General features: G+C 45.6%; 3 protein-coding genes and 1 pseudogene across 6 annotated transcripts in view; 3 read left to right on the forward strand and 1 right to left on the reverse strand.

Annotated features, from left to right (window-relative positions):
* LOC148119216 (H-2 class I histocompatibility antigen, Q10 alpha chain-like) overlaps window positions 1-4,212 on the forward strand; it is a 34,007-nt gene extending 29,795 nt beyond the window's left edge. The window contains exon 8 of one of the 3 annotated variants that reach the window (XM_087898481.1): window positions 4,075-4,212. In XM_087898481.1, coding sequence (XP_087754607.1) covers window positions 4,075-4,079 — 5 coding nt within the window. In that variant the 3' untranslated portion in view covers window positions 4,080-4,212. The remainder of the gene's footprint in view (window positions 1-4,074) is intronic. The other 2 variants (XM_087898484.1, XM_087898487.1) reach the window with 2 other exon arrangements.
* LOC148119214 (butyrophilin subfamily 1 member A1-like) overlaps window positions 1-27,845 on the reverse strand; it is a 91,768-nt pseudogene that overhangs the window by 39,883 nt on the left and 24,040 nt on the right.
* LOC146889965 (H-2 class I histocompatibility antigen, Q10 alpha chain-like) lies at window positions 399-4,213 on the forward strand. Of its 2 annotated transcripts, XM_087898488.1 has the most exons (8): window positions 399-544; window positions 743-1,012; window positions 1,212-1,487; window positions 3,004-3,279; window positions 3,410-3,523; window positions 3,706-3,738; window positions 3,887-3,934; window positions 4,075-4,213. In XM_087898488.1, the coding sequence occupies exons 1-7, from the start codon at window positions 481-483 to the stop codon at window positions 3,931-3,933; spliced, it is 1,080 nt and encodes a 359-aa protein (XP_087754614.1). In that variant the 5' UTR covers window positions 399-480; the 3' UTR covers window position 3,934; window positions 4,075-4,213. The 2 variants fall into 2 exon arrangements, with proteins under 2 accessions (XP_087754614.1, XP_087754615.1); XM_087898489.1 differs by lacking the exon at window positions 3,887-3,934 and having other exon boundaries at window positions 4,075-4,205.
* LOC148119217 (RT1 class I histocompatibility antigen, AA alpha chain-like) lies at window positions 14,411-15,086 on the forward strand. The gene has a single exon (XM_087898490.1). It carries the CDS (start codon window positions 14,472-14,474, stop codon window positions 14,943-14,945), a length of 474 nt encoding a protein of 157 aa, XP_087754616.1. The 5' UTR covers window positions 14,411-14,471; the 3' UTR covers window positions 14,946-15,086.

A 27,845-nucleotide genomic window follows, 5' to 3' on the forward strand; every position in this document is an offset into this window, starting at 1 on the left:
AAATCTCCAGTCACCTCCCCATGCAGGTGTTCACAGCAGCCCCGCACCCTCCAGGACTCCAACAGCACCTGTTTCCGTGAAAATCCATTTTAAGTGCTGTGTGTATTTTACCTGGAAACTTCATGCTCCCAGGTTTCACCCTGACGAACCTGAGGAGCAATTGGCCTTAGGCGACTCAGAGACACCATGACAAAGAGCGCTCCATCCCATAGCACAAGGTTCAAGCAAAGTGTTAGTCCACTGGCTGGTGAGGTCTGGGTGGGCAAGCCCAGGGCTGGGGATTCCCCTGTTCCCAGTTTCACTTCTCCAGCTCCTAACCTGGGTCAGGTCCTTCTGCCTGGACTCTGATGACCACTAGGTGGTTATCAAGGCCTGTGGGTGTCGAGATCCCAGGGAACCAACCAGCGTCTCCAAGAGCAATGGTTCTAAAGTCCATGCAGACCTTGCAACTCGGAGACGCCCAAGACCTGAGATGGGGCAATGGCGCCCTGCCTGCCGCTCCTGTTGCTGGCGGCCGCCCTGGCCCGGACAGAGACTAGCGCAGGTGAGTGCGGGGTCGGGAGGGAAACGGGCTCTGCGGGGAGAGCGGGGTGGGGGGCGGCACCGGGGAAGCCGCGTCCCCGCGTGGCCCAGCCGGACCCTCCCACCCCTTTCCCCACCCACGTCCCGAGCCCCTCCAGGCCCGCGCTTCTGCCCTGGGTCCCGGGAGCAGGGTCGCGGTCTCACCGTGCGCTGCCCCCAGGCTCCCACTCCTTGCAATATTTCTCCACCATCGTGTCCCGGCCTGACCTCGGGGAGCCCCGGTTCATCTCCGTCGGCTACGTGGACGACACGCAGTTCGTGCGCTATGACAGCGAAGCGGAGACTCCACGAGAGGAACCACGGGCGCCGTGGATGGAGCAGGAGGGGCCGGAGTATTGGGAGAGGCAGACACAGAATGCCAAGAACAGCGAGCAGATTTACCGAGTGAGCCTGAGAATCCTGCTAGGCTACTACAACCAGAGCGAGGGCGGTGAGTGACCGCGGTAGGAGGTCACGATCCCTCCACTCCCCTGCGCTCAACCAGAGTCGCCCTGGGTCCCAGATCCGAGTTTTGGGAGGAGAGGGAATGGGGTACTGGACCCGGTTTCCCTTTCAGTTTAGAGGAGGACATGGGTGACGGGAGGGGGGGGCGGGGCAGGTGGGCGGGGCTGACCCTGGGGTCCCCGCAGGTTCTCACACCATCCAGCGTCTGTATGGCTGTGAGGTGGGGTCGGACGGGCGCCTCCTCCGAGGGTATCATCAGGCCGCTTATGATGGCCGCGATTACATCGCCCTGAACGCGGACCTGACGACATGGACAGCGTCGGACACAGCGGCTCAGATCACCCGGCGCAAGTGGGAGCAGGCTGGTGTTGCAGAGATACACAGGGCATACTTGGAGGGCGAGTGCGTGGAGTCTCTCCGCAGACACCTGGAGAACGGGAAGGACGCCCTGCTGCGCACAGGTGCAGGGGGGAGGGCAACTCCTCCCTCTGCCCTCTGGCTGGGCTCAGTCCAGGGGAAGAGAAAACCCTCAGCTGGGGTCATGCCCCTGTCTCTGAGGGCAGACAGGGTCCTAGGTCTCCTGATCCAGCATGGCAGAGACTGCACTGACCTCCCAGGGCTCAGCCTTCTCCCTGGACAGTTCCACATCTGCTTCAGGAGGGAGGAGAGAGGATCCCGACATCACCAACAGTGGCTCCTTCAGTCTGCAGCCTCTGTCATCCATGACCTCTCCCAGGCCGGGTTCTCTGCCTACACCGAGTGTGTGTGGACACTGACTCCTGTCTTCTGAGTGTGTCAGCCCTTACACACCAGGACATAGCAGTATCTTTACCTGATGGGAGACTGGGCGCCATACCTAGGCTGGTTCCCCCAGTGTCTAGAACTTTTCAAAGAATAAATTCTCCCAGATGCCTTTTTGAGGTTTACATGCCTCCAACACCCATATTCTATCTTTTCCTAGAATGGTCACTTGGGAACTTATGGGGTGCCTTGGACAAATACTAAATTGTAGGTTTTTTTCTTTCTTTTCTTTCTTGCTTTTTTTTTAAAGGTATCATTTTGGTTTTAGTGAGTTTCTCTTCTTCACTGGGGAGGTGTTGATTCTCTGTTCCCTTTTATTATCATGTGTATCAGTCTCCACAAGGGACATTCGGGACTGGTACTCTGGATAATGAGACAAGTTAAGATAGGATTCCCTTTAAAATTCCCTGTGAATTTAGACTGTTTCCTGCCAGAATTAACCATCCAGAGCCCCCTGCCTCCCTGTGACCCAACAAGTTACAGTGTTGCCCTAGTGAATTAGGAACTGAACTTCCTCACAGACAGGGTCTTCTGCACCTCCAGGACAGGGAAGATCCACACACTCTGTGAGCACCTCTGTGTTCCAGTGACAGCTGCCCTGCGCTCCACAGCACACTTCAGGGATCCTGGGTGACAATACCTGGTATCTTGTCCCCCCAGAGGCAGGGTCTGGGGAGTTTTTTCTCTGGCTGAGTGTCACAGATACACCACAATTGTTCCACACAGTTTGGTGATGGCTCTTCACTTGGATTCACCGTTAAACTGATCAGCAGGATTGACACAGTGCTTGTTCCCCAATGGTGGCAGCAGAAGTTAGTGGCACCCTTCATGCAGCCTGATTATCTTAAATTCTTATTTCTGTATGAATTTAATCACATATGCAAATCAATGGTTTTCCATTCCTTCATCCTTTTACTCCCTTACCTATGCTATCGAGCATCACATAAGAAGACCGTCTTGATCTGCTGGCTCATGTGGATTCCCTCTTAGTTTCTAGGTCCCTCAGGAAACTGTGCAGTTCTGTGATGAGGGGACCAGTTCTACCTGTAGGTCACTAGTGTGATGACAGAATTGTTCAAACTGTCACATAGTTCAGTGTCATCATTGATGTAACATTGTCTTTGCAGGTTTCAGTTTATCTTGTTAATTGTAGGGTTTTTAAAATCTTCCACACAGATCCCCCAAAGGCACATGTGACCCATCATCCTGGAACTAAAGGTGATGTCACCCTGAGGTGCTGGGCCCTGGGCTTCTACCCTGCCTTCATCACCCTGACCTGGCAGAGGGAGGAGGAGGAACAGACTCAGGACATGGAGCTGGTGGAGACCAGACCTTCTGGAGATGGAACTTTCCAGAAGTGGGCATCTCTGGTGGTGCCATTTGGAGAGGAGCACAAATACACTTGCCATGTGGACCATGAGGGGCTGCGTGAGCCCCTCACCCTGAGATGGGGTAAGGAGGGAGTGGGTGCAGAGCTGGGGTCAGGGAATGCTGGACCCTTCTGCAGACCCTGAGCAGGGTCAGGGCTGAGAGCTTGGGTCATGGCCCTCACCTTCACTTCCTGTCCTTGTTCCCTTCCAAGAGCCTCCTCAGTCTACGGTCCCCATCATGGCAGTCATTGCTGGTCTGGTTCTCCTTGGAGCTGTGACCATCATTGTAGCTGTGGTGGTTGTGAGGAAGAGGAGGAGAAACGCAGGTAGGAAAGGGCAGGGTCTGAGTTCTCTCTCAGCCCCTGTTAGAAGTGTCTCTGCCTCATTAATGGGAAACACATCCACACCCCTCAGGGCTACTGTCTCTCCCCTGGGTCATCTGTCAGTTTTGGAAACTTCTGAAGGGTCAGGAACTTCCCTGGTCTCTCACAGTTTTTCTTCTCTACAGGTGGAAAAGGAGGGAACTATGCTCCAGCGCCAGGTAAGAGTGGTGGGCAGAATTGTCCCTGAGGCCTGTGGGGGTGAAGTGGCCTATTTGGAAAGCTCTGGTAACACATAATAGCTCCTCCAGCAAATCTTCTAGGGGCCAAGTTTTTGCCTTCCCATGAATACATATATTTTTACCCCAGACAGGGACAGTGCCCAGAGCTCTGATGTGTCTCTCCCAGACTGTTAAGGTGAAAATCTTGGGACTGACTTGGGGAGGGACAAATTGAACATGATTGGGTTTCAGGGACTCCCAGAATCACCTTTGAGTGAATGGTGGGTTGTTGGAATGTTGTCTTCACAGTGATCGTTCATGAATTTTGTTCTGTAGCGTGAAGACAGCTGCCTGGCGTGGATGGAGTGACAGACGATGTGTTCAGGTCTCTCCTGTGACATCCAGAGCCCCTCAGTTCACTCTCAGCAATAGTGTCTGATGTTCCCTGTGATCCTATGGGCTCATCGTGAAGAACTGGGGAGCCCAGCCCACCCCTGCACACCAGGACCCTGTCCCTGCACTGCCCTGTTCCCTTCCATAGCCAACCTTCCTGTTCCTGCAGACAGGAGGGGGCATCTCCATCCTGTCTCCTCCATGCTGTCCTGAGCTGCAGCCCCTGACTTCCCCACTGAAAATAATAATCTGAATGTGAACTTGATCGATCATGTCTTTGATCTGACAGGTTGATTGGCAGCTAAACTAAAGAAGGAAATAAATGGCAGCATGGAGAACCTCCCAGAATCTGTGTTCACTATGCTGAGTGCATCTGGTGGGACAGGATGAGGCTGTGGGAGCTGAGTGAGAACAGGGCTGTGCCCAGGTGGAGCTCAGTGTGTTGTTGGCTTTACCAAGGTTACTCGTCAACTCTGTCACCTCCTGGCTCTGTTCTCTTGGTCACTTAGAACCACATGATGACACCTGTGATCACAGGGACACTGGGATGGCCAGAGCCTCGTCCTGTCCCCAGGATTATGAGCCATCAGGGCTACTGTGACAGTCAGGACTGCTGCCCTGGCTGTGACTCTTTCCCCTGTCTTCTCTGTTAATTTCTTGTCTCTTTAGCTGGTATGGAGGACTAGGCCTGTTCTTGCTCCTGTGAGTGGTGTCTGCCTCACTATCCTGTGGGTCCCTGAGTGACAGCAGTAAGAGGTGTTTTCCATCCCTGTCTCCTCAAGGCCCAACTAGGCCCCTGCACTCAGGAGACTGTGGGATGAGAACATGAGCTTCAGTCTCCTGAGCTCCTGCCTCCCTTCAGGCCCCTCCCTGGTGGTTCTCTCCTTTCTCATCTATCAGAATCTAACCCAGGTTATAGGATGGGCAGAGAGGAGGGATCCACAGGGTCTCATCTCACATCTGTCCTGTGTTCTGCCCAAGTCCCTCTCCCTCTCTGCCTCTGGGAATCCTGGGTGTTTCCTCAAGTGGAGACTCAAGAATTTACAGGCTGAGTCTACTTTAGATTTGTGTTTGTTAAAAAACATGTTCCAGATAAGGATGAGACTGAGCCAGCAACATAGGCCAGAGCAGGTCTGAGGCAGTAAGCTCCTCTAGAGGGAGACTAAACCAGCTATGTAGGCCAGAGCTGACCTGAGAAAGCCTGCTCCATGGGAGCAGGAGCAGATCCAGACCAGGGACATTTGTGGAGGCAGAACTGAGCCATCAACCTGGACCAGAGCAGACCTGAGAGAGTGAACTCCACAAGAACCTGTACAGAGGAGCAACTGCTGAGCAAGTAGGCCAAAGACAGAGACCTCTGCAGGTCTAGATGTGGAACTGGGACCTTCAGGGAATAGACTGAGCAAGGACCCCTGTTCTCTGGGCCTGAGTCAGGGACCTCAGAGGGAATAAGTCTGAACCAGGACTCTGCGGAAAAGGGCTCACCTGAGCCTGGGAACTCCAAGGAGTAGATCAGAGACAGAGTCCTTTCAGGACCAACCCTGAAGCCAAGGACCTCTGCAGGAATGGATCCAGACCAGGGACTTTTACAGAAACAGGTCTGAGCTGACAACCTAGGCTAGAGCAGGCCTGAGACAGAAAACTCCGATTCGAAGACCCAGATATTAATCCACAAACCATCAAACACCAGATTTTTGACAAAGAAGCAAAAAATATCAAATGGAAAAAAGAAAGCATAGTTAACAAATGGTGCTGTCATAATTGAATATCAACTTGTAGAAGAATGAAAATAGATCCAAGTCTATCACTATACACAAAACTCAAATTCAAATGGATCAAAGACCTCAACATAAAATCAGCCACACTGAACCTTATAGAAGAGAAAGTGGGAAGAACACCTGAACACATAGGCACAGGAGCACACTTCCTAAATATAACCCCAGTAGCAAAGACACTGAGAGAAACAATTAATAAACGGGACCTCCTGAAACTTAAAAGCCTCTGTAAAGCAAAGGACATGGTCAACAATACAAAACGACAGCCTACAGAATGGGAAAAGATCTTCACCAACCACACATCAAACACAGGTCTGATTTCCAAAATATACAAAAAACTCAAGAAATTGGTCATCAAAAGAACAAATATTCCAACAAAAAATGGAATACAGACCTAAACAGAGAACTCTCAAGAGAGGAATCTAAAATATCTGAAAAACACCTAAGGAAATACTCAACATCCTTAGTTGAAGGATAGTTGCATCCTTAGAGAAATGCAAATCAAAACAACTCTGAGATTTCATCTTACACCTGTAAAAATGGCCAAGATCAAAAACACTGATGACAACTTATGCTGGAGAGGATGTGGGGTAAAGGGGTCACTCCTGCATTGCTAGTGGGAATGCAAGCTGGTACAGGCTTTTTGGATGGCAATATGGTGTTTTCTCAAAAAATTAGGAAACAACCTTCCTCAAAACCCAGTAATACCACTTTTGGGTATATATCCAAAGGATGCTCAACCATGCCACAAGGACATGTGCTCAGCTATGCTCTTAAGAGCATTGCTTGTCATAACCAGAACCAAGAAATACCCTAAATGCCTCTCAACCGAAGAATGGATAAGGAAAACATGGTACATTTACACAATGGAGTACTACACAACAGAAAAATTAACGACTTCTTAAAGGAAAATGGGTGGAGCTAGAAAACATTATTTTGAGTGAGGTAACCCAGACCCAGAAAGACAATTATCACATGTACTCACACATAAGTGGTTTTTAAACATAAAGCAAAGAAAATCAGTCTACAAATCACAATCCCAGAGAACCTAGACAACAATGAGGATCCTAAGAGAGACTTACATAGATCTAATCTACATGGGAAGTAGAAAAAGACAAGATGTCCTGAGTAAATTGGAAGGATGGAGACCTTGGGAAAGGGGTGAAGGGGACAGGAGAGGCAGGGAGGGGAGGAGAGAAAAATGTAGAGCTCAATATAAATCAATTCAAAAAAACATGATTTATGGACTGGAGAGATGACGCAAGACATGAGAGCACTTGCTGCTCTTGCAGAGGACCCAGGTTCAGATCCCAGCACCCTCATGATGGCTCATAACCATATTATCATCATCCATATTTCCTGTTATGACCAGGGAGCTGAGTGTTCACCCAGCTGATGGTGGATGAATGTTTTCCTTGGTCTGCTCTCGCTGTCTCTGTCTGGAGAGGGGAAATCCAGTCCTCATGCAGGGGGCACCACTATGTGAACTGTCTATGTAAATTTTTCTATTATTAATAAAACTCAGGAGTCAGATATTGGGGTAAAAAACCTTATAGATCAAGAAAGGAGTGGAGAAGCAACCAGCTGACCCTGTCTCTCCATGCTTCCCACATTGAAAAGGCCCATGAACATTCCCAGGCCCGCCCTACTCTTTCCCCTACCTCTCTATCATATTACATCCTGGGTCCTCCACAACGTCAATGGCTAATTCCAGACAGCTAGTGTTGACTCCACCCCCTGACTCAAGCATGACTTTATTAACAGTCTTGAGTCTCACAGTACAATCAACTATCCCTCTAGATTTCCCCTTTGTCTATATGAAAAGGAAAAGTTTTAACACTAACATAGTAAAACTATGTACAACAAGAACAATTATCAGGTAGGAATTACACTTACATGCAGCAGTAGAGGGCGCTGGAGATGCAGGAGGCAGAGGCAGGAGGACAGCCTGGTATACATAGTGAGTTCCAGGGCAGGCTCCAAAGTTACAGAAAAAAACCTTTCTCAAAAAAAAAAAATCTACAATGTTCAATCCATTTGTATTTGACAAATTGGTAGAAATTATTCTATTATCTATTGTTGCCCGCACTTTTCTGTGAATACCCAGACCTCGGAACAGGTGCGCGCTTTCCCGAACCAAGCCCACGAGAATGGATTAATATCCTAAGGGTTGAAGCACACAGACAGCAAGAGACCTGTTCATTCACCAAAGAGTAAATGGCCACTTTATTAAGCACAGGTCAGGTATGTATATTAGGGGGCAAGGGGGCAAAAAAGCAAAGTCCCCTCCCATCAGAAGCAGTGGAAGAGGATGACAGGTGCCCTGTGCCCAAGGCCAGAAGCAGCTGCAGGAGGCAGGCATGGCAGGCATATAGGGCCCACAGCTGGAACCTTGTTTATAGGTGGAATTACCATAACAAAAGAGGGCCAAGTTCTTTCTAAGCTAAATGCTCAGGCTGGTTCAATAACAGAAAAGCCAGGGAGCCAGAGGTCAAAAGGCCCTGCAAATAGCCACGAACAAAAGGGGGAAAGACCTGTGTACCTACAATCTATCATACCTTGGTGAATTCACAGTTTTAAACCTAAAGCCCTTTCTAACATAACTCCTATTACTATTCTAAAACTACTGTTTTAGACCTTAGACATTTCTAAGATAAACATCTTAAGCTTCTATATCTCTCAACCTTATAAACTTTACATCTCTTTGTAAGTTTCTTTTCTGAATTTTGTAGAAAAAGAAAATGATGAAACTACCTAATTTTCAACCACATCAGAGACCTGAGAAGGATAAATATTACCTAAATGTTTAGAAAATGCTCAGGAAGTGTAGCACAAACAACTTTCTTTTTTTTTGTATGGGGGGGGGGGGCTTCGAGACAGGGTTTCTCAGTGTAACAGCACTGGCTGTCCTGGAACTCATTTTCTAGACCAGCCTGGCCTTGAACTCACAGAAATCCACCTGCCTCTACCTCTTGAGTGCTAGGATTGGAGGCATGCACCACCACCGCCTGGCTTCAAACTACTTTCAAAACCATAGCAACAATAGTGCCAACTGGCTGCCTAGACAATCACCCAGGGTTTCTTTGCAGTGTTGCATTCAGCTTTGACCTGCAAACCTGGAATATCTGACCTGTCTGTGGAGAGGACATTTTGAAGGACTGTCATGTCCTGTTTTAGGAAAGCTCAGCGGTCACCTTCTGTGTGTCCTGCTTCTCCAGTGTGGTCATCTTGCTGTCAGCGGCTGAGGCGAGGGCAGTTTCTCGCCCGATAGTGAGCTTTTCCACATAGAGAGCAAAGTCCACATGGAGTTCCCCAGTGCCCATCAGCTTCTCTGAAGTAAATTTGTGCTTTCCGGAGCAGATGTGTCTCACTCTCATGAAAAGCCTCATGTTATTAAAACATTTGAAATGTCATAGTCTGTACAGCTCTGATGTGTGTGACGACTATCTATCTACCTATCTATCTATCTATCTATCTATATATCTATCTATCTATCATCTATCTAAGACTATCTGTCTGTTTAATCTTGAAAACATATCTAACATGACTACAAGTTTGTTTGTTATGGATGACTAACTACTAACCTGCATTTCTTAATTATTCTAAATATTTATAATAATAACATTCAAGGACTAAGACTTTGCATTACATTTTTAAATGAGCTGCATAGTTGTAATACCTTAAACAAGAGTACAAAAATATATGCAGTGTGTAACAACAAAAATAACAAATTTATTCAGTATACACAAATCTATACCAATATAAAATAGTTTAAGTTAATGGTTCCTTTTTAGTTTAAAAGTAGATCCAGTAATCTACCCTTTTACCCTATCATTTTTTTTATCTCCCTCCTTTATCTTTTCAAAGAAAGATCCATCAATATAATCTCCCTTGCTTAGTTTCCTCCCTGCCCATGACAACTGACAACTTGCAACTCACTCCCTAAGCGACAATGAACATCCATAACCCATTGAACGACCAAAAATCATCCACCCCAACTCTTGGGAATGTGGGCATCATGTTCATAAAATTACTTCCTGTTGCCTGGGGACAACAGCATCTTTAGGGGACCCTGAGAACTTAAAATAATGTTCAAGTCCTGGGAGAGCGAGCTGTATCCTTTGCTGTCCAGTCTCAGTGTGACGGGAAAGTACAGGGCTTATCTTAGGTCCTGGCTGGAAGAGCCTGGGAGGCAGGACCATCGCAGCTAACCACTTTGAAGTTGTCCTGAGTAGTTTCTAACTCAAAGCTGAACTTTCGGTGGAGTTTGTAAGCTTAGTGGCATTACAGCAATCCAGGCAGACTCATCATTGCTGGGCCCCATCATCTTCTTGAAGAACTCAAAGGTCACGGCTAGGAATGCTCACAGTTCACTGCAGAAAACCTAAACATTTTCAATGTCAGATGTGTGAGAGCCCACGTGTGACACAGTTTCCATCTGGAGTCATTCTGACTTAGAAGTCATGTGAGTTCAAGCTCGCCTGCTCTGCCTTTTCCAAGATCCTTGAGGACTATGAAAAAGTCCTAATTAAGTCCCTGGGAAAGAGCACTTCTGCCCGTGAGAAAGCACACATTACCTGTTAAGATTTGAGCTGGTGTGTGCCAGCTGGAGGCTCTTCTCCTTAGTGATTGGTAACTGCTTGCTGCCAGCTGAATTTTCATCCTGAGATTGTGCACCTGTGTGAGCTTCCTCCCCAGGACAGGGTAGGGAGGGGCCTAGCTGACTCTACTGCCCTCTGCACTGCCTTTTGCCTGTCATTAGTGAATGTGCTGGCTGAGAAAGAAACTCAGGGCTGTTTGGCATTTACCTTCTGTCCTCCCAGTCGATCCCATGTGTCATTCTTCATTTCTCTTAATCTGCCATTTCCTGTAATCTTGCACACCCTCCTGGGTACCTGTTGCTGATTCCTGCAGAGCAGGCTCCAACACATATGCAGCAGATCTCTGGGTTAAAGGACCAGAGCCTGTTAAATACATTCGGGATACACAAACGTAGTTCCCAGTTACCTGCCTCAAACTCAAACCCAAAACCATGTACACGAAGCTAGATGAAGCTTATTTCTAGAATTAGTTAGTATTCTATATGACCATTAATATCATGACAGAAAGCTTAAATATAGATGTATAATAATCTTATAAATTTTGAGATAGTACTTAATCCTTAAGAAATGTTTTTAAGATGGGTGGTGGTGGCCTAAGCCTTTAATCCCAGCACTGGAAGAAGAGGCAGGCAGATCTTTGTGAGTTTGAGACCAGCCTGATCTACTAGAGCTAGTTCTAGGATAGGCTCCAAAGCCACAGAGAAACCCTGTATCAAAAAATCAAGAAAAAAATTTAAGAAGTCAAAATAAAACCAAAGCATTATGATATTATAGACTATATAATAGTTTCTTAATTTGGTTTTCTTCTGTCCAATATCAGGTGACTCTTCTGACATGAAACAGAGATTTTGGATTTTCCTTTAACAAGCGTGCTTGGGATTAGTGAAGAACACAGACACACTCCAACTCCAAAGATAGCTTTAATTTTTAATTGAATTTGAACTAAAAAAAAACCATTTGCCTTATATGTCTGTAGAGAATAGAAAGACAAACATCTGGGAAGATTTATGAGAATTTGTCCTGTTGGGTTTGTGCTGTCCCATCAGGTCAATTGCTCTTACCTGAGGATTCGTCCTTCTTCTTCAGGTGTCTCATCTGTCCAGTGGTCTGCAGACTCCTTAGCTGCATTCTTGCTTTTATTCTCCTGGAAAGAAAAAACAAAACCCTTCCCCTACCCTTGCTTCCTGAAAGTCCCATTTTTGGCAGGTTTTGTGTGATCAAATGAAAGGCATTTGTTAGTCTTATAAGTTTATTGTTAATTTCCATTCTAAAATTATATTAACTAGTTAATGTTTGTAACTGTATTAGTTCACCATAAAATGATAAAAAAGGTTTGGAATTTCCTATGAGTACTTAAATTATACATATTTGATAAAAATTGTTAAAAAGTGCTCTAGACCAACTGAAGAGGACATCCCAACACTGAAAACAAACTCTCCCGACAAAGAATTGGCTCAGGGACATGGAGTCCAACGTATTTATCTCCCTTAATCATCTGACTGCCAGAGAGTTTGGAGATTTACAGGCATAGTTGCACCTCCTAACTCAGGAGGTGATTGCCTGGTTCTTTTGAAATTAAGATAGTTACATACCATCCTGACAGGTGGTCAGGACATGCAAATGTGCTTCTGCAGTGTGAACCTGACAATGGCTGCAGCTAAGGATGCAAACACCAGAGCTGCATGTGTCACAGTGTGACCCTAACCATGGCTGGAGCTGAGGATGCAAAACACCCAGAGCCCTCCTCAGGGCTCTAACACCAGCATGTTGTCTGTGGCTGCTGTCAATCAATCACTCCTGCTGGGAAGCTGAGCATCTCACAGCTGTCAGGTGCTGGGGCTGCTGCCAGCTGATGCCCAGAGCCAAGGCCAGGTGTGGTACAGCTGTGATCCCAGGACTCAGTGCACAGACAGAAGGATGGAGAGGAGAATCCAGGTCAGCCTCAGCCACAGGGAGTGTAAGGCTCTGTGCAGCCAGGCAGGGAATTTTTAACTGCCCTAGCTTGCTGGGCAGCCTGGGCCCCTATTACCACAGAGTCTCCCAGAAGAAGTGATCACAAATTCCCAGGCCCATGCTCACAGTTACACCTTCTGGACAGCTTCTTCTTCATTCCCATGGCTTTCTGTTGTAAAATTATGATATTTGGAGGGTTAGCAATGGGTAGAAATCTACCCAGGGCCACAGGATCACAGAGACAAACCCTGCAGGAGTTAGGTCTGCCCCTAAAGCCAGGTGAACTCAACAGGGACCGCCAAACTGGGACATCGATGTGGGGAACGCTCCACTGAAATGGGGGGAAATGGAGACTGGGGTTCATTAGAACGTCTACTGAAGAGGTCACTCTCTCTTCTCTGTGTTTCTGAATTTCTCTTGTAGAATCTCTGTGCTGTGGTGCATGTTTGTGAGCTCTGAGTTCTAAATGTCTTAGTGGTAAAGAGCATGTAAGGGGCTTGGAAGAACCGTGCATCTCACAGTGGGACCAGAGCCTGACAGGACCCCTCAGCAGCCTACCCCCGAGGGTGTGTGAAATGCTAGGCCAGGTGCTGGAGAGATGGCTCAGCTGGTAGGGGTGCTCTTTCAGAGGATCCAGGTTCAGTTCTCAGCACCCTCATTGGGTGTTTTCAACCACCTACAACTCCAGCTCCAGGGATCCGATGCTCTCAGGGCCTCGGCTGGACACTGCACACATGAGGCACAGGCTCACAAAGATATACACACATACATATAAGTGAAATAAAAATAAATCTCTATGTGGGTTTGTTTTTATTCTGCATGTAAGTATATGTGCCACTCAGGAAGTCTCACCAGAATTTCCTCATCCTCCGCTGCCCCCTTGTGGACAGAATGTGACACAGCGACCAGCTCCCAACTAGGCAGCTGCCCATTGATTTCCATATTATACCCTTTGATGAGGTTTAGCAGAGGTGTGACCAGGCATGTCCTCTCCAGCTCCTCAGTCCCACATTCTCTTCTGCACAGACAGCCTCATTCTGATCCACCAACCTACACCATTCCTCATCCACCCCCACAACACCCCAAAGCTCTTTCCTCTCTCCATCCCTCACCACCCACCCTCTCCACAACTTCGTCTTGTCCTACATTGTCCCCTCAATCTGCAGTCCCCTCCCTTCAACTGCTACTGAGGCTGCACCTTCACCAATGGCCTCCCCTGGCCTCTCACAGTGCCAAGCCTCACCTGCTTGCTCCTCACCTGACCGCTTCATGAACTCAAAACCAGTACCACGTAGGTGACGCTCACGCGTTACCAAATCCGCATTGGGACTGTTTGCAAAGCCAGCAGTTGACAAAAGCAGGAAACACTTTTGAGAGAACCATGCCCATATTCCCAAATATTGTCTGTAAATGTTTGTTCGCATTTAAAGGGGGATATGCTACAGAGATGGATACTCTGCGTTGCTATGGATCTTGCTCTATCGATACAAAATTAAGGTCAATTTTGTTACATTTCTGCTTTTGGTTAAGTTATTGTGTTTGTACAGCTCATTTTAAAATCAATGTATAATTAAGAAATACAGGTTAGTAGATAATCATCTATAATAGTCAAGCTGGTAGTCATGTTAGTTTTCTAAATATAGAGAGATATATTTCAGTTAGATAGGTATTTTTCAAATCTTTCAGAGACCTTCAGAATATGACATTTAAAATGTTTTAAGAGCTAAGGACTTTTCATGACATTGGGACACATCTGCATCTCGGTCGGAGGTCCCGACCACTGCACGTGCCTACACAGGGGCGGGAGTCGCCCCGGGTCCCAGGTCCAAGGTTCAGGAGGAGAGCAGCGACCACACCTGTTTCCCTTTCAGTTTAGAGAACGCGGGTGGGCAGGGCCGCGGGGCGCAGATGGCGGGGTGGGACTGATCATGGGTGCCCGGATGACCCCTGGGCCGGGAGGGTGAGTGGGGCTGATCGCGGGGTCCCCGCAGGCTCTCACGCCATTCAGCAGATGTGTGGCTGTGAGGTGGGGTCGGACGGGCGCCTCCTCAGCGGTTATTATCAAGAAGCCTACGATGGCCGCAATTACATCGCCCTGAACGAGGACCTGACTACATGGACTGCGGCGGATACCGCGGTTCAGATCACCCGGCGCAAGTGGGAGCAAACTGATTTTGCAGAGAGACTGAAGCCCTACCTGGAGGACGAGTGCGTGGAATCTCTGCTCAAATACCTGGAGAAGGGGAAGGACGCGCTGCTGCGCACAGGTCCAGGGGCCGCGGGCAGCTCCTCCCTCTGCCCTCGGGCTGGGCTCAGTCCTGAGGAAGAGGAAACCCTCACTGGGGTCATGCCCCTGTCTCTGAGGACAGACAGTGTCCTGGGTCTCCTGATCCAGCATGGCAGGGACTGCACTGACCTCCCAGGGCTCAGCCTTCTCCCTGGACAGTTCCACATCTGTCTCAGGAGGGAGGAGAGAGGATCCTGACATCACCAACAGTGGCTCCTTCAGTCTGCAGCCTCTGTCAGCCATGGCCTCTCCCAGGCCGGGTTCTCTGCCCACACCCAGTGTCTGTGGACACTGAGTCCTGTCATCTGAGTGTGTCAGCCTTACACACTAGGACCGGAGTTTCCTTCATCTGATGGGAGTCGTGGACTCCCCTACCCTAGGCTGCTCCCCCAGTTTCTAGAACTTTCCAAACAATATATTATCGTAGATGCCTGTGTGAGATTTGCATCCCTCCCACACCCAAATTCTATCTCTTCCTAGAATGGTCTTGTGGGAACTTATGGGATGCCCTGGACAAATACTAAACTGCGGGGATTTTATCTTATTTTTTTTCTTTTTTTTTTTAAGTTGTCATTTTGCCTTTAGTTTCTCTTCCTCACTGGTTGTTTCTCGTCCCCTTTTATTATCATGTGTATCGGTCTCCACAAGGGCCATTCGGTACTGACACTCTGGATAATGAGACAAGTTAAGATAGGGTTCCCTTAAAAGAGAAAAATTCCTGCGAACTTAGTCTATTTCCTGCCAGAATTAACCATCCAGAGCCCCCTGCTCTCCCTCTGACACAACAAGTTACAGTGTTGCCCTAGTGAATCGGGAATTGAGCTTCCTCAGAGACAGGGTCTTCTGCACCTCCAGGACTGGAGTGACAAGGAAGATCCACACACCCTGTGAGCACCTCTGTGTCCCAGTGAGTGCTGCACTGGGCTCCACAGCACACTTCAGGGATCCTGAGTGACAATACCTGTTGTCTTGTCCCCCTATAGGCGTGGTTTGGGGAATCATTTTCTCTGGCTGAGTGTCACAGGTTCACCACAATTGCTCCACACAGTTTGGTGATGGATGTTCACTCTGATACACAGTTAAACTGGTCAGCTAGATGGCCACAGTGCTTGTTCCCCAATGGTGGCAGCAGTAGTTGGTGGCACCCTTCATGCAAACCGGTCATCTTAATTTCTTATTTCTATATAATTTTAATTTCTTATACAAATCAATTGTTTTCCATTCCTTCATCCTTTTACTACATGATTTGTGCTATAGAACATCACATGAGGAAGAGCATTGACCTCCTGGCTCATATAGATTCTCTCCTAGTTTCTAGGCACTTCAGGAAACTGTGTAGTTCTGTAATGAGGGGACCAGCTCTACCTGCAGGTCACTAGTGTGATGACAGAAGTGTTCAAACTGTCACATAGTTCAGTGTCATCACTGATGTAACTTTGTCTTTGCAGATTTCAATTTATCTTGTTAATTGTGGGATTTCTTTATTTAATTAATTTATTTATTTATTAAAAATATCCACCTCCTCCCTGCCTCCTTTTTCCCTCCCCCTCCTCACCTCCCCCTCCCTCTCTAGTCCTAAGAGCAGTCAGGGTTCCCTGCCCCTTGGGAAGTCCAAGGTCCTCCCTACTCCATCCAGGTCTATTAAAGTGAGCATCCAAAAAACCAGGCTCCCACAAGTCAGCCCATGCAGTAGAATCAAAACCCAGTGCCATTATCCTTGGCTTCTCAGTCAGCCTTCATTGCCAGCCACTTTCAAAATGTCCAGTTTGATCACATGTTCCATCACTCCCATTTCAGCTGGCCTTGGTGAGCTAATTGTGGGATTTCTTAAATCTTCCACACAGATCCCCCAACGGCACATATGACCCATCATCATGGACCTAAATAAAGGTCATGTCACCCTGAGGTGCTGGGCCTTGGATTTCTATCCTGCCTTCATCACCCTGACCTGGCAAAGGGAAGAAGAAGAACAGACTCAGGACATGGAGCTGGTGGAGACCAGACCTTCTGGCGATGGAACCTTCCAGAAGTGGGCATCTCTGGTGGTACCTTCTGGGGAGGAGCACAAATACACATGCCATGTGCACCATGAGGGGCTGCCTGAGCCCCTCACCCTCAGATGGGGTAAGGAGGGAGTGGGTGCACAGCTGGGGTCAGGGAAAGCTGGAGCCTTCTGCAGACCCTGAGCAGGGTCAGGGCTGAGAGCTGGGGTCATGACCCTCACCTTCCCTTCCTGTCCTTCCCTTCCCAGAGCCTCCTCAGTCCACGGTCCCCATCACGGCAGTCATTGCTGTTCTGTTTCTCCTTGGTGCTGTGATCATTGGAGCTTTTCTTGTCTTTTGATTAGTGTGGATTTAAGAAAAATGTGATATATTAAATTGTGGATTTATTATTAATTCCCATTCTAGAATTATGGTATTGCCCTGATAATGTTTATAACTGCTTATAAGATGTTGAGAAAAGTTTGACACGCCCTGTAAAGGTTTGAACTTAATGCATGTGTTAAGAATTCTAGATTTTAATACAGCATAAAATTATCAAGAGGTGCTCTAGACCAGCTGAAGAAACATTTTTCAACTCAGGCAATCTTCCTCTCCTTTAAATAGGAGACTATAGCCTTTGGGAGCATGATTATTCATAAAACATTGTGAAATCTCCTGACAAGAAAGTATGGCTCCGAGACAAAGAGCCCAAAGGCTTCCTTAATTTCTCTTCTGTTTCACAGAGGTTGGCCGTCAGAGACAGATTTGAAACATCTTCTCCCCAGATGCCTAAGACAGGAACTCTCATGATTAGAATGTCTGTTCTGAAGATGGGTAAGTCTGGGTAAATGAAGGAGTCTTTGCCTAAGTCAGACGTGATCCTCTGTCCTGTTGCAGAAGCACAGGCTTTATTAAAATTAATTTTTAAAAAAAAGTGAAATGTGGGGCTGAATTATACAGACTCATGTTCCACATTGTCTGGTGGCCAGAGAGTCTGAGCAGCTTACAAGGCACAATTTGCACTTTCCACACATAAGGTGATCGCCCATCTCTTAGAGGGTATAACAACCTGAAGCCGTCCTAACAAGTGGTCAGGATGTGCTAATGTCACTCTGCTCCTTTACTGTAAATTAGAGGTCGCCTGGGGAAGAGGTGTTCTCAGCACATGACAGAATAGGCATGGACAGGACGTGACCTAAGTCACTCCCCTGCTACCTGGCAAACAGTGCTAAAGAAGTCTGTGTTACCTCCCCCTGTTCTGTTTACCTTGATATAAAAGCTGTTTGGAAAATAAACACAGGTGATTTTCAGGATGTGATTTCAGATTTTCAGGATTTGAATGATCCCTGGAACTCCCTCCCAATACTGTCATGTGCTTCATTTATTCCCACACCTCCACTCTGGTATGAGAAATGTTTTATGATCCCAACACTGATCCCAGGGAATGGACACTTAAAATAGACCCTGGAAAAAAGGGTAGAATCAAAAAACCACTGAAAATCAGAGTGTCCCAGCAGGGTCAACACTTCTCCACAGCACTGCAGTTCAAACTCAAAGAGACCTGCCCAGTCGCAACCTCAGAGAGACTAATTGCATTGGGTCAGGTCACAGTGTGGGACTGGAGTAAGAGGAGAGAGAGCCCAGCCCCAGGGCCAGTCCAAGCTTTGCCCTCTTAGTGTCTGCCCTCCTTGGGGAAATTCCCGGGCATGTAGGTTCCAAGAACATTTTAAATGTTTGATTGAAATAACAACAGAAACAATAACGAGTAATCTGAAGTAGACTCACTCCTACCTGCTAAACTTGGGAGGAGCACAAAAACATTCCAAGAACAAGTCCGTGTTTTGAAGAAACTTAGGGCACAGACTCTTGTTTTCTTGGAGTGTTCTCACAAGGCCTCAGAATTCTCCTCACAGGATTCTATCCATGGTCCTTGTTGTGACTCTCAGCCAGCAGGCTTCCTCTGCAGCCCTTCCTTCCTTCCTTCCCTCCTCTGACTGAATATTCCCTTTCTTCCCTCCACTGTCTTTCCAGCCTGACTGGCAGGCTGAGGATGCAGTAAGGAAACAGAAACTCTGAGTCCTTGCAGAGGTGGCCAGGGAGGGACCAAAAATGGGGTTGGGTGTGGGTAGAGCCTTCAGAGTCTGCTCCACCAGAGGTGACTGCCAGGGTGAGGATCACATGACTGCGGCTACTCAAGACATTTCAAACTGAAAGTCCCATATTTCTCTGACAGGATTCCAGGCTGCAGGAGCAGGCAGTGAGCTGCCTTTGAGCTCAGTTCTTCCCTGTTGGGCATTGCAGCTGCAGGCTTTGCACACAGTGAGTCTGCAGTTCCACATCTGTGTGATCTGCATCCTCCACACTTCATTACCAACCCACAGCCCAGGAGAACCGACCTTCGTTGGGAAGAGACGTTTCCTCCAGCCCCTGCCCAAGGCCTGCTCTAAGGCTCAGGGTCTAGATCCTCTGCCCAGGAAAGGAGGCTGCTGCAGCTGTCAGGAGCCAGCAGGAAGAGAAGACACAGCGACTCCAGAAAATCCTGCAGAGGACTCCATACATTGCAGGAGGATCCATGGAACCAGCCATAGATCCATCATGTGATTCAGAAAATACCAAGCAACTTTGTCCATTATGGAAGGACAGAAAGAGAGAATGTTACACCTTGGGGCACTGTGGTGTAGGAGGTCCTTCTGTTTGTGTGTTGCTTTCATTGGTCAATGAATAAAGAAACTGCCTTGGCCTACTTAATAGGGTGGAACTTAGGTAGGCAGAGAAGACAGAACTGAATGCTGGGAGAAAGAAAGCAGGGTCAGAGAGCTGCAATGGAGTTGCCAGGTCAGACATCCTGAATTTGTCCCGGTAAGCCACGACCTTGTAGTGATCTACAGATTAATAAAAATGGGTTAAATCAAGATGTAAGAGTTATCCAATAAGAGGCTAGAGCTAATGGGTCAAGCAGTAATTTAATTAATACAGTTTTTGTGTGGTTATTTCAGGGCTAAGCTAGCCGGGCAGCTGGGACAAACAAGGGGCTGCCGCTCTTTTCAACAGCACTGCCATCAATACCAGTCTGTGATCTGAGACAACCTGACTGTGATGGCAATCTTTGTGTCACTGCAGTGAGCCAGGCTCTGGTGGAAGCACACAGACTGTGCTGCTCTGTGACTCTGTGGGTTTTCTCTCCTCTATTGGGGGTTTTGATTTCCACAGTTTAGTGACTTTGCTTAACTGAGATCTGAAAGAAGCCAGGCAAACATTGCAGAAGAAAATGGCATGGATGTTTTTACGTGTTTTGCCTTTCTGATTATGAGAGAAAGCTCCTGTCCCCAGTCTGTCTCCCCTGGTCTGAGAACTGTCCTCTGTCCGGTGTCCACACTGTCCACTGCACAGGGCTGAGGTTCTCAGGGGCCGACTCAGTCATCGGATCCACAGGTTCCCTGTCCCACAGCCCGGGTCACTCACCTCCCTCATCTCATCAGCTCATCTGTCCTCTCACATCACCACAGGAGTGAGCGCAGGACAGCGAGGGGACGGATTACATCACTTCTGTGCACTGCCCTGCTGTCCCTGTTCTGCTTTGTGATTGCTGTTGTCTCTTTCTGTAGCTGATTCACGAACTATGTCACAGGATGTGCGCACAGCACATGGAGTGTGGACAGGGCTCACTGCTCTACTGGGATCAGTCACAGCCTCTCACTGGAAGTGTTTTTCCCAGCAGAGAAGGGGACAACTGTATTAAAGCACTATTGTGACTTCACACACATGTATCATATGTGGACTCTAGATTTAAACATGTGAAACAGGAAGAGCAAGGGGACCACTTTCGGAAGGGCAGCAGGAGAGGTGAGAAAGGGAGACTAACATGGATGAAATGACCAAGGTGCCATGATACACATGTGTGCAAGCACCACAAACCAGCTGAGCACAGAGGTGCAGCCTCTGATCCCAGGGCTGCGGGGGTGGAGGCAGGATGTCAGGATTGCAAAGCCAGCCTGGGTGACACAGTGAGTCTGAAGGCAGCCTGAGATGCATGGACCCTGTCTCAATACCTCATCTCCAGTGATGACTGCAGAGGGTTGATGGAGGAGTCTTCTATCTATCTGTTGTTTTCATTGGTTAATTAATAAAGAAAACTGCCTGGCCTGATAGGTCAGAACATAGGTAGGCGGGGAAGGCAGAACTGAATTCTGGGAGAAAGAAGCAGAGTCAGGAGAAGGCAGAGAGCACACGCCATGCAACCAGCTGCCAGGTCAGACATGCTGAATCTTTCCCGGTAAGCCACAACCTCATGGTGAGATACAGATTATTAGAAATGGGTTGAATCAATATGTGAGAGTTAGCCAATAAGGGTCTGGAGGTAATGGGCCAGGCAGTGTTTAAATGAACACAATTTCCATGTAATTATTTCGTGTAAAGCTTACACCTGCTGCTCCTTCTACAGTTGGCGCCCAGCGTGATGGACTAAATCCACTTAAAAACCTGAGAAGGCTTTAAAAGGAGAGAGAGAGAGAGTTTAACACAGCTTTTTGCTGTTTGCTGGCCGGGTGCTGCAGAGAAATTTCTCTGACTCAGCGTAGAAAAAAAAAAAAAAAGCTGTGCAGTTTTAAAAACGCAGTTTCCTGGACTGTGCTGCCAGTGCAAACTAAGGCTATAAAGTATTTCCGTGGCTTTTATGGGCCTGGATGTTTATGTGCCCGCTCGGGATCGGGAAGAGAGTACTCTGAGACCATGCCAATGGCTCAGCGCTCCCTGCCTGCACCTGGGCAGATGGCGAAATCAGGCTTAGGCATGCCAGAGAACATGGCAGATTCCTGCCGCCATACACAGAGATGTTTCCAGGCTGAGCAGTGCTCTGCCTGTCAGATTTGGGTGTATCTTGGATGAAAAGAGTTTCTGTGCTGCAGGCTCAGTCTCAGAGTTAAAATGCTGAGTGGGACTCCTACCTGGTGGACCCAGAGCTAGCAGAAAATGGAATGTCCACCATTTTGAAATTGGAGAGAGGCAGAGCCAACATCCAGAGCAGCTGCAACCAAGCTACTCAGCATTTTAAAAGCTCTTCTAGACAGTAAAAAATTACAGATTCACAATAGGACAGATTCAGACATAAAAGACCTCTAAATGGGTCACAGTGTTGGATGAGTGTATGTAGGCTTGGGAGAGAGAAGAAAAAGAATATAGAGAATAAAGTTAATGCCTTTAAAAAAAGGTAAAGTCTTTAAAAAGACATAGTACAGATAGTTACAGAGTAAAAGAAATAAATAAAAATAAGCCACGTAAAAATGGAAAATTCTCAGAGAGCCTAGATTCTGTGTATTATTTTGTTTTCTCTAAAATTCTTGACTGTGAAGGAGCTAACTACAGAGAGACATTTCATTGTGTGGTCTGCAAAACTACATATATGTTCTAGAAATATTATGACTTCAGAATTTGGATCTAAGAACATGATGCTTTGGAAAAGAGATTCTTCTTTTGTTTTCACAGAGAATGAGAACCTGTGGATTGCTTCTATCCCAATATGGTATGATAGACCACGCCCTCCGGATAGGTTGCTGTAAATACCCTCAAGAAATTACTTTGCTCAACTGCTGACTGAGATGAATCTAGCACACAGGTTATACCATGAAAGACCTGAATAACAGTGCCCCCATTCAGCACGAAGCAGTTTGGAGAGAAATAACTATGTCCATATTCCCAGATGCTGAGGAAGGACACTGAGTCCAGACAGAGCCTTTATCGGGAAGCAGGGTTAGGACAACAGGAGCCTCTGTCTTTAGTGACTTGGCTTTGAAATTTCCCAAGGCCCTGATGAACATTTATAATTACAATTACAGTCACATTAAAAATTACTCCCATGTGAGCCAAAGAGACATAAATGGAATTAAACCTAAACTGGGCCATTACACATTTTATCTAAAATATTTGCATCACTAGATTTTAGCTTCACACATCGATTCTTTGGCATTGCTCTTCCCACCTCACCTGGCCTCTGTATAGGTCTATAAAATTTAAAGGCATAAAATTAATTTCATTAATCATAAAATATAGCTTTTACTTGACATTCTAACTTGTCAGAAACTAGAATCCATCTCTCATTAAGTCACCCAGGTGGCAGTCATGTGATTGTCCCAGCTCATTTTCATGAGAATCTGCAGCTTGTCATAGTCCTGTGACCTCAGCAGATGTGTCAGCTGTTGTGTCCAGTGCAGGAGGATAAATGGCCTTTTAAAATGTCCTCATGGGGCTGGAACGTTGACCCCCAGGGAAGAACATTTGCTGTTCCTGCAGGAGATGATGGTTTGAACCCAGCACCACGTCCATGTGTAAAGGTGTAGCTTGCATCTGCCCTGAACGCCAACTCTAGGTACCCGTGCCTTCTTGTGGTCTCCTTGGGCACTGCACACCCATCCCTGCCCATCCAGACCAAGGGATGCAGCTGAAGGCAGGAGAAATCAACACACCCTTGGAACTGGTGAAACAAATCAAAGCTGAAATGATGATTGATGCACAATTTTAATAAAAATTTAGGGTCAGAAATGGGGATTGGACCAGAAAATCTGAAAAGCAAAACAGACAGCCACTGGCTCTTACCTTTACCTCAGTCTGAAATGGCGATCCTCCATCCTAGAATCTCAGAGGGAGACTGTGTCTCTGAGAGCTGTTTCCTCCTATTTTAAAATCCTCTCTAGGACTGGGAGGTCCACCTGGTTGACTTAAAGGTGTACACCACCACCATTAAAGGCATGCACTCTCCAGTTTTTATGCCAACTAGTGTGGCTACTGAGATCAAAGGTGTGTGTCACTATGGCTACTGAGATCAAACGTGTGCGTTACCATAAACTGGTCTGTAAGGCTAACCAATGGTATTGTTTTACTCTCAGATCTTCAGGCAGTCTTTATTTATTAAAATACAAATGAAATGCCATTACATTTCCCCTTTTCATCTAAAATAAAAAAAGCTATAAATAATATCAGAAAACTATATATAATAAATACAATAACTATATACAATATATACAGCATCAAATACATCAACAATGTCTAATCCATTTGCATTTGACGAATTCAGAGAAAATATTTCATATCTATTCTCTTTTAGTGAGTTCAAAGTCTTATACCCATTTACTTTTTATCATAACTTGCTTTTTGTGTCTGGTAGCTATAAATATAGCTATCTAGACTTCAGCTCCCTCAGAGACCCAAGAAGGAAATAATAATAACTGAGTAAGCAGGAAGTGCAAGCAAGTGACTTCCAAAAAAATGTGAGAAATGACAGAAACAGATGTCTGCCTGAACAGTCACCCAAAGTTACTCTGCTACATTGGGGTCTCTGTCTTCAGCCTACAGGCATACCAAATTCAGCAGACTTTCTGTGAAGCAGGTACTGTAACATGAGGGACTGCTTGTTGTGGTTTCTGTCCTGCCCGGATCTCACAATCGTTAGGTCACAAATCACACACAGAAAATCACACAGAAGTCTCCATATATTATAAACTGATTGGCCCATTAGCTCAGGCATTGTATTAGCTCTTATAACTAACATTAACCCATTATTTTTAGCTATGTTAACCACACGATTTGGTACCTTTTTTGGCTGGACAGGTCACATCCTGCTTCTTCGGTGTCTGGACAGGACTGCAGAAAGAGCTTCCTTCTTCCCAGAATTCTCCTGTTCTCATGGCCCCACCTCTACTTTCTGTCTGGTTTTCTCACCTACACTTCCTGCCTGGCTACCAGCCAATCAGCATTTGTTTAAAATATAATTGACAGAATTCAGAATTGTCCCTCACCAAGGTACTTTGTGTGCTGCTTGTCTATTAGGACAGCACACTGTCAGCAGTCAAGGCAGGGGCATTTTCTTGCCCAGTGGCCTACTTTTCCACAAGGACAGTAAACTCCACATAGAATTTCTTCAATGCCCATTATCTTCTCTGAAGTAGATTGGTGCTGCCAGGAGCAGACATGTCTCATTGTCATAAAAAAGAAGAAAAAAAAGGACCAAGGTTATTGAAACAGCTTAAATGCCATAATCTGTAGATCTCTGAAGCATTTGAAGATGATCTATCTAAATTATATCGTTGTTGGACCTTGAAAACATATGTAATACGACTACAAGTTTGATTATATTGGTTGTTAATTACTAACCTATATTTCTTTGTTATCCTAAATAGTTTGTAATAATAATTTTCAAGGGCTAGAAAATTGCATCACATTGTAAATGAGCTGTATAGGTACAATACCTTGAACAAGATTAGAATTGTATGAGCAATATGTTTTACAAAATTGATCTCAAATTTGTATCAATATATAAAATTTGTATGAAATATACAAAAGTAAAACCAATGTGAAACATTTAAAACTAATAGTTGCTTTCAAAAAGTAGATTCAATAATCTACCTTATCATATTTATACCCCCTTTTCACTTCCTTTCTTTCCCAAAGGAAATGCCGGAGATTACAAAATTTATATTCCAACCCCCAACCCTGTATCAATTATAATCAACCCCTAATTGATGTCCCTAACTCTGAGTACAAACTTTGTTGGGAGAGGGGACATTGTCTTCTAGAATTACTTCCAGCTGTCATGGAGTAATGTTCTTCTATGGGATCCTGTGAAAGTAAAATGATGGTTAAGTTCCAAGATTGCTGCCTGGTATAATTGCAAATAGTCTCTGAGTAGTCAGTGGGGTTTTTCTGAAATTCTTATTTGAAGTTCTTATTTCAAGGTCTGGCCAGAACGTTGTAAAAAGGTGCACCCTTTCAGTTAACCAAAGTGGAATCATCTTGAGCAGTTGGAACCCAAAACCGATCTTAAAGTAGCACTATCAGCATCATGACGTCATAACAGCCAGGTGGATTCGTTGTTGTGGACCCCATCTTCTTCCTGGAAACTTCAAAAGTTACTGCAGGAAAATTTAGTGTTCATTGTGAAAAATTTAAACATTATTTATGCAGACATATATTCAATGAAAGATATTATAGAGACAAAAATATTTATGGAGAAAAGTAATATCTTTCCAAAATTCTTCCTTCTTTCTGTCCCATACCAGATGGCTACTGATATGAGACAGAAACATTGAATTTTTCTTTTAACGACATGCTTGGATATAGGGATAAATAGTGTTGTCCGATTACAAAGTTAGCTTTGATTTTTAAGTGATTTACACTTCTATTACACTGAGAAGTATATGTTCAAGTTCAATATATGCAGGTAATGAAATTTTACACTGTAGAGGATATTGATACCGTAAGTCAGATTTCTCTTTGCTTGGTGACTCTTTCTGGATAACTATCTGTTCCTCTTGAGGCATCTAGAGGTCCAGGGTCTCTTGACTTTTTGAAGATGAGTATTTTCCTGCAAAAACAAGAACATAACCCTGCACCAACCCTTGTGAGATTTTCTTACCACCTGTTTGATACTCAACTCTGTGGATGAGCTGTCATTTCTCTGAATCCTTATTAATTTTGATGGTATCCATAGCTTTTCTTCTCCTGTGGAAACAAGAGCAAAACCCTTTCCCCAATGTAGCACATCTCCTGGTTTCCATTGTGAGGTCAACACATCCTTGAAATACACCAGCAGATTTAATTAAGGTTTTGTTTGAATGAATTATTAGATCACGTTTTTATCCCAGCAGCCGGCTGTAGACTGGTCGTAGACAATCTTTGAAAGTCATTATGAGTCTGCAATTGGTCTCTCCTAACTTGTGCTTCCTTCATATGCTACTTGGTATTTTTCCTTTGCAGCTCTTAATATTCTTTCTTTATTCTGTGTGTTTAGTGTCTTGATTATTATGTGGTGAAGGTACTTCTTTTAATCCAGTCTATTTGCTATTCTGTAAACTTCTTGTATCTTCATATGCATATCTTGCTTTGGGTTGGGAAAGTTTCCTTCTATGATTTTGTTGAATATATTTTTTGTGCTTTTGAGTTGGACTTCTTTTTCTATCCCTATTATTCTTAGTTTTGATCTTTTCATGGTGTTCCATATTCCCTGGATATTTTGTGTTAAGTTTCTTTTTAAAAAAAATATTTATTTATTAATTTATTATGTATACAATATTCTGTCTGTGTGTCTGCCTGCAGGCCAGAAGAGGGCATCAGATCTCATTTCAGATGGTTGTGAGGCCACCATGTGGTTGCTGGGAATTGAACTCAGGACCTTTGGAAGAGCAGGCAATGTTCTTAACTGCTGAGCCATCTCTCCAGCCCTTGTGTGTAGTGAGAAGCTGTGGGCAGGCCTGCTTTTCATCCCGCCCGGCTCCCGCAAGTCTAGATTAGCCCCAGAAATAACAACACACAAATTGTATTCATTTAAACACTGCCTGGCCCATTATCTCTAGAGAGTTAGTTACTGACTAACTCTCACATCTTGATTAACCCATTTCTAATAATCTGTGTAGCACCACGAGGTGTGGCTTACCGGAAAAGATTCAGCATGTCTGACTGGTAGCTGGCTCCATGGCGTCTGCCTCATTGCCCTCTTCCCAAAATTCTGTTCTGTTTACTCTGCCTACCTAATTTTCTGTCCTAACAAAGGGCCAAGGCAGTCTCTTTATTAACCAATGAAAATAACATATAGACAGAAGGCCCACCTACATCACTTGTGTTAAGTTTCTGATAGATTTAATGTCTTCTTTGATCGATGAGTCTATTTCTTCTATTGTATCTTCAATGCTTGAAATTCTCTCTTTCATCTCTTGTATTCTGCTGTTTATGCTTGCATTTCTGGTTCCTGATTGTTTTCTCATAAGTTTCATATCTATAATTACCTCTGTTTGTGTTTTCTTTATTGCTTCTATTGTGGTTTTCAAGTCTTAAATTATTTCTTTCATCTGTTTGATCACTTTTTCTTGGTGTTCTTTAATGGATTTGTTGATTTCTTCTGAATTTTTGTTTGTCTCTTCTTCCATTTCTTTGAGGGAATTTTTCATTTCTTCTTCAAGGGCCTCAAACATTCTCCTAAAGATATTTTTAGGTCATTTTCTTCTGCTTCCTTTATATTTGGGTGTTCAAGCTTTGCTGTTGTAGGACCACTAGTTTTGTAGGTGTCTTATTGTTCTCTGTGATCTTGAGGGGTTCTTACCTTCTCCACCCATCTTTTCCTTTGATTGGTGTA

The sequence above is a fragment of the Myodes glareolus genome, chromosome 18, assembly GCF_982192425.1.
Source record: "Myodes glareolus chromosome 18, mMyoGla1.1, whole genome shotgun sequence".
Lineage (NCBI taxonomy): Eukaryota > Metazoa > Chordata > Mammalia > Rodentia > Cricetidae > Myodes > Myodes glareolus.

Bases quoted from the DNA above. Each gene is read 5' to 3' on its own strand.
- LOC148119217 (XM_087898490.1), top strand. From the start codon at position 14,472: ATGTGTGGCTGTGAGGTGGGGTCGGACGGGCGCCTCCTCAGCGGTTAT.
- LOC146889965 (XM_087898488.1), top strand. From the start codon at position 481: ATGGCGCCCTGCCTGCCGCTCCTGTTGCTGGCGGCCGCCCTGGCCCGG. The intron at 1,013-1,211 runs GTGAGTGACCGC...GGGTCCCCGCAG, and splicing joins CTACAACCAGAGCGAGGGCG to GTTCTCACACCATCCAGCGT. The intron at 1,488-3,003 runs GTGCAGGGGGGA...TCTTCCACACAG, and splicing joins GGACGCCCTGCTGCGCACAG to ATCCCCCAAAGGCACATGTG.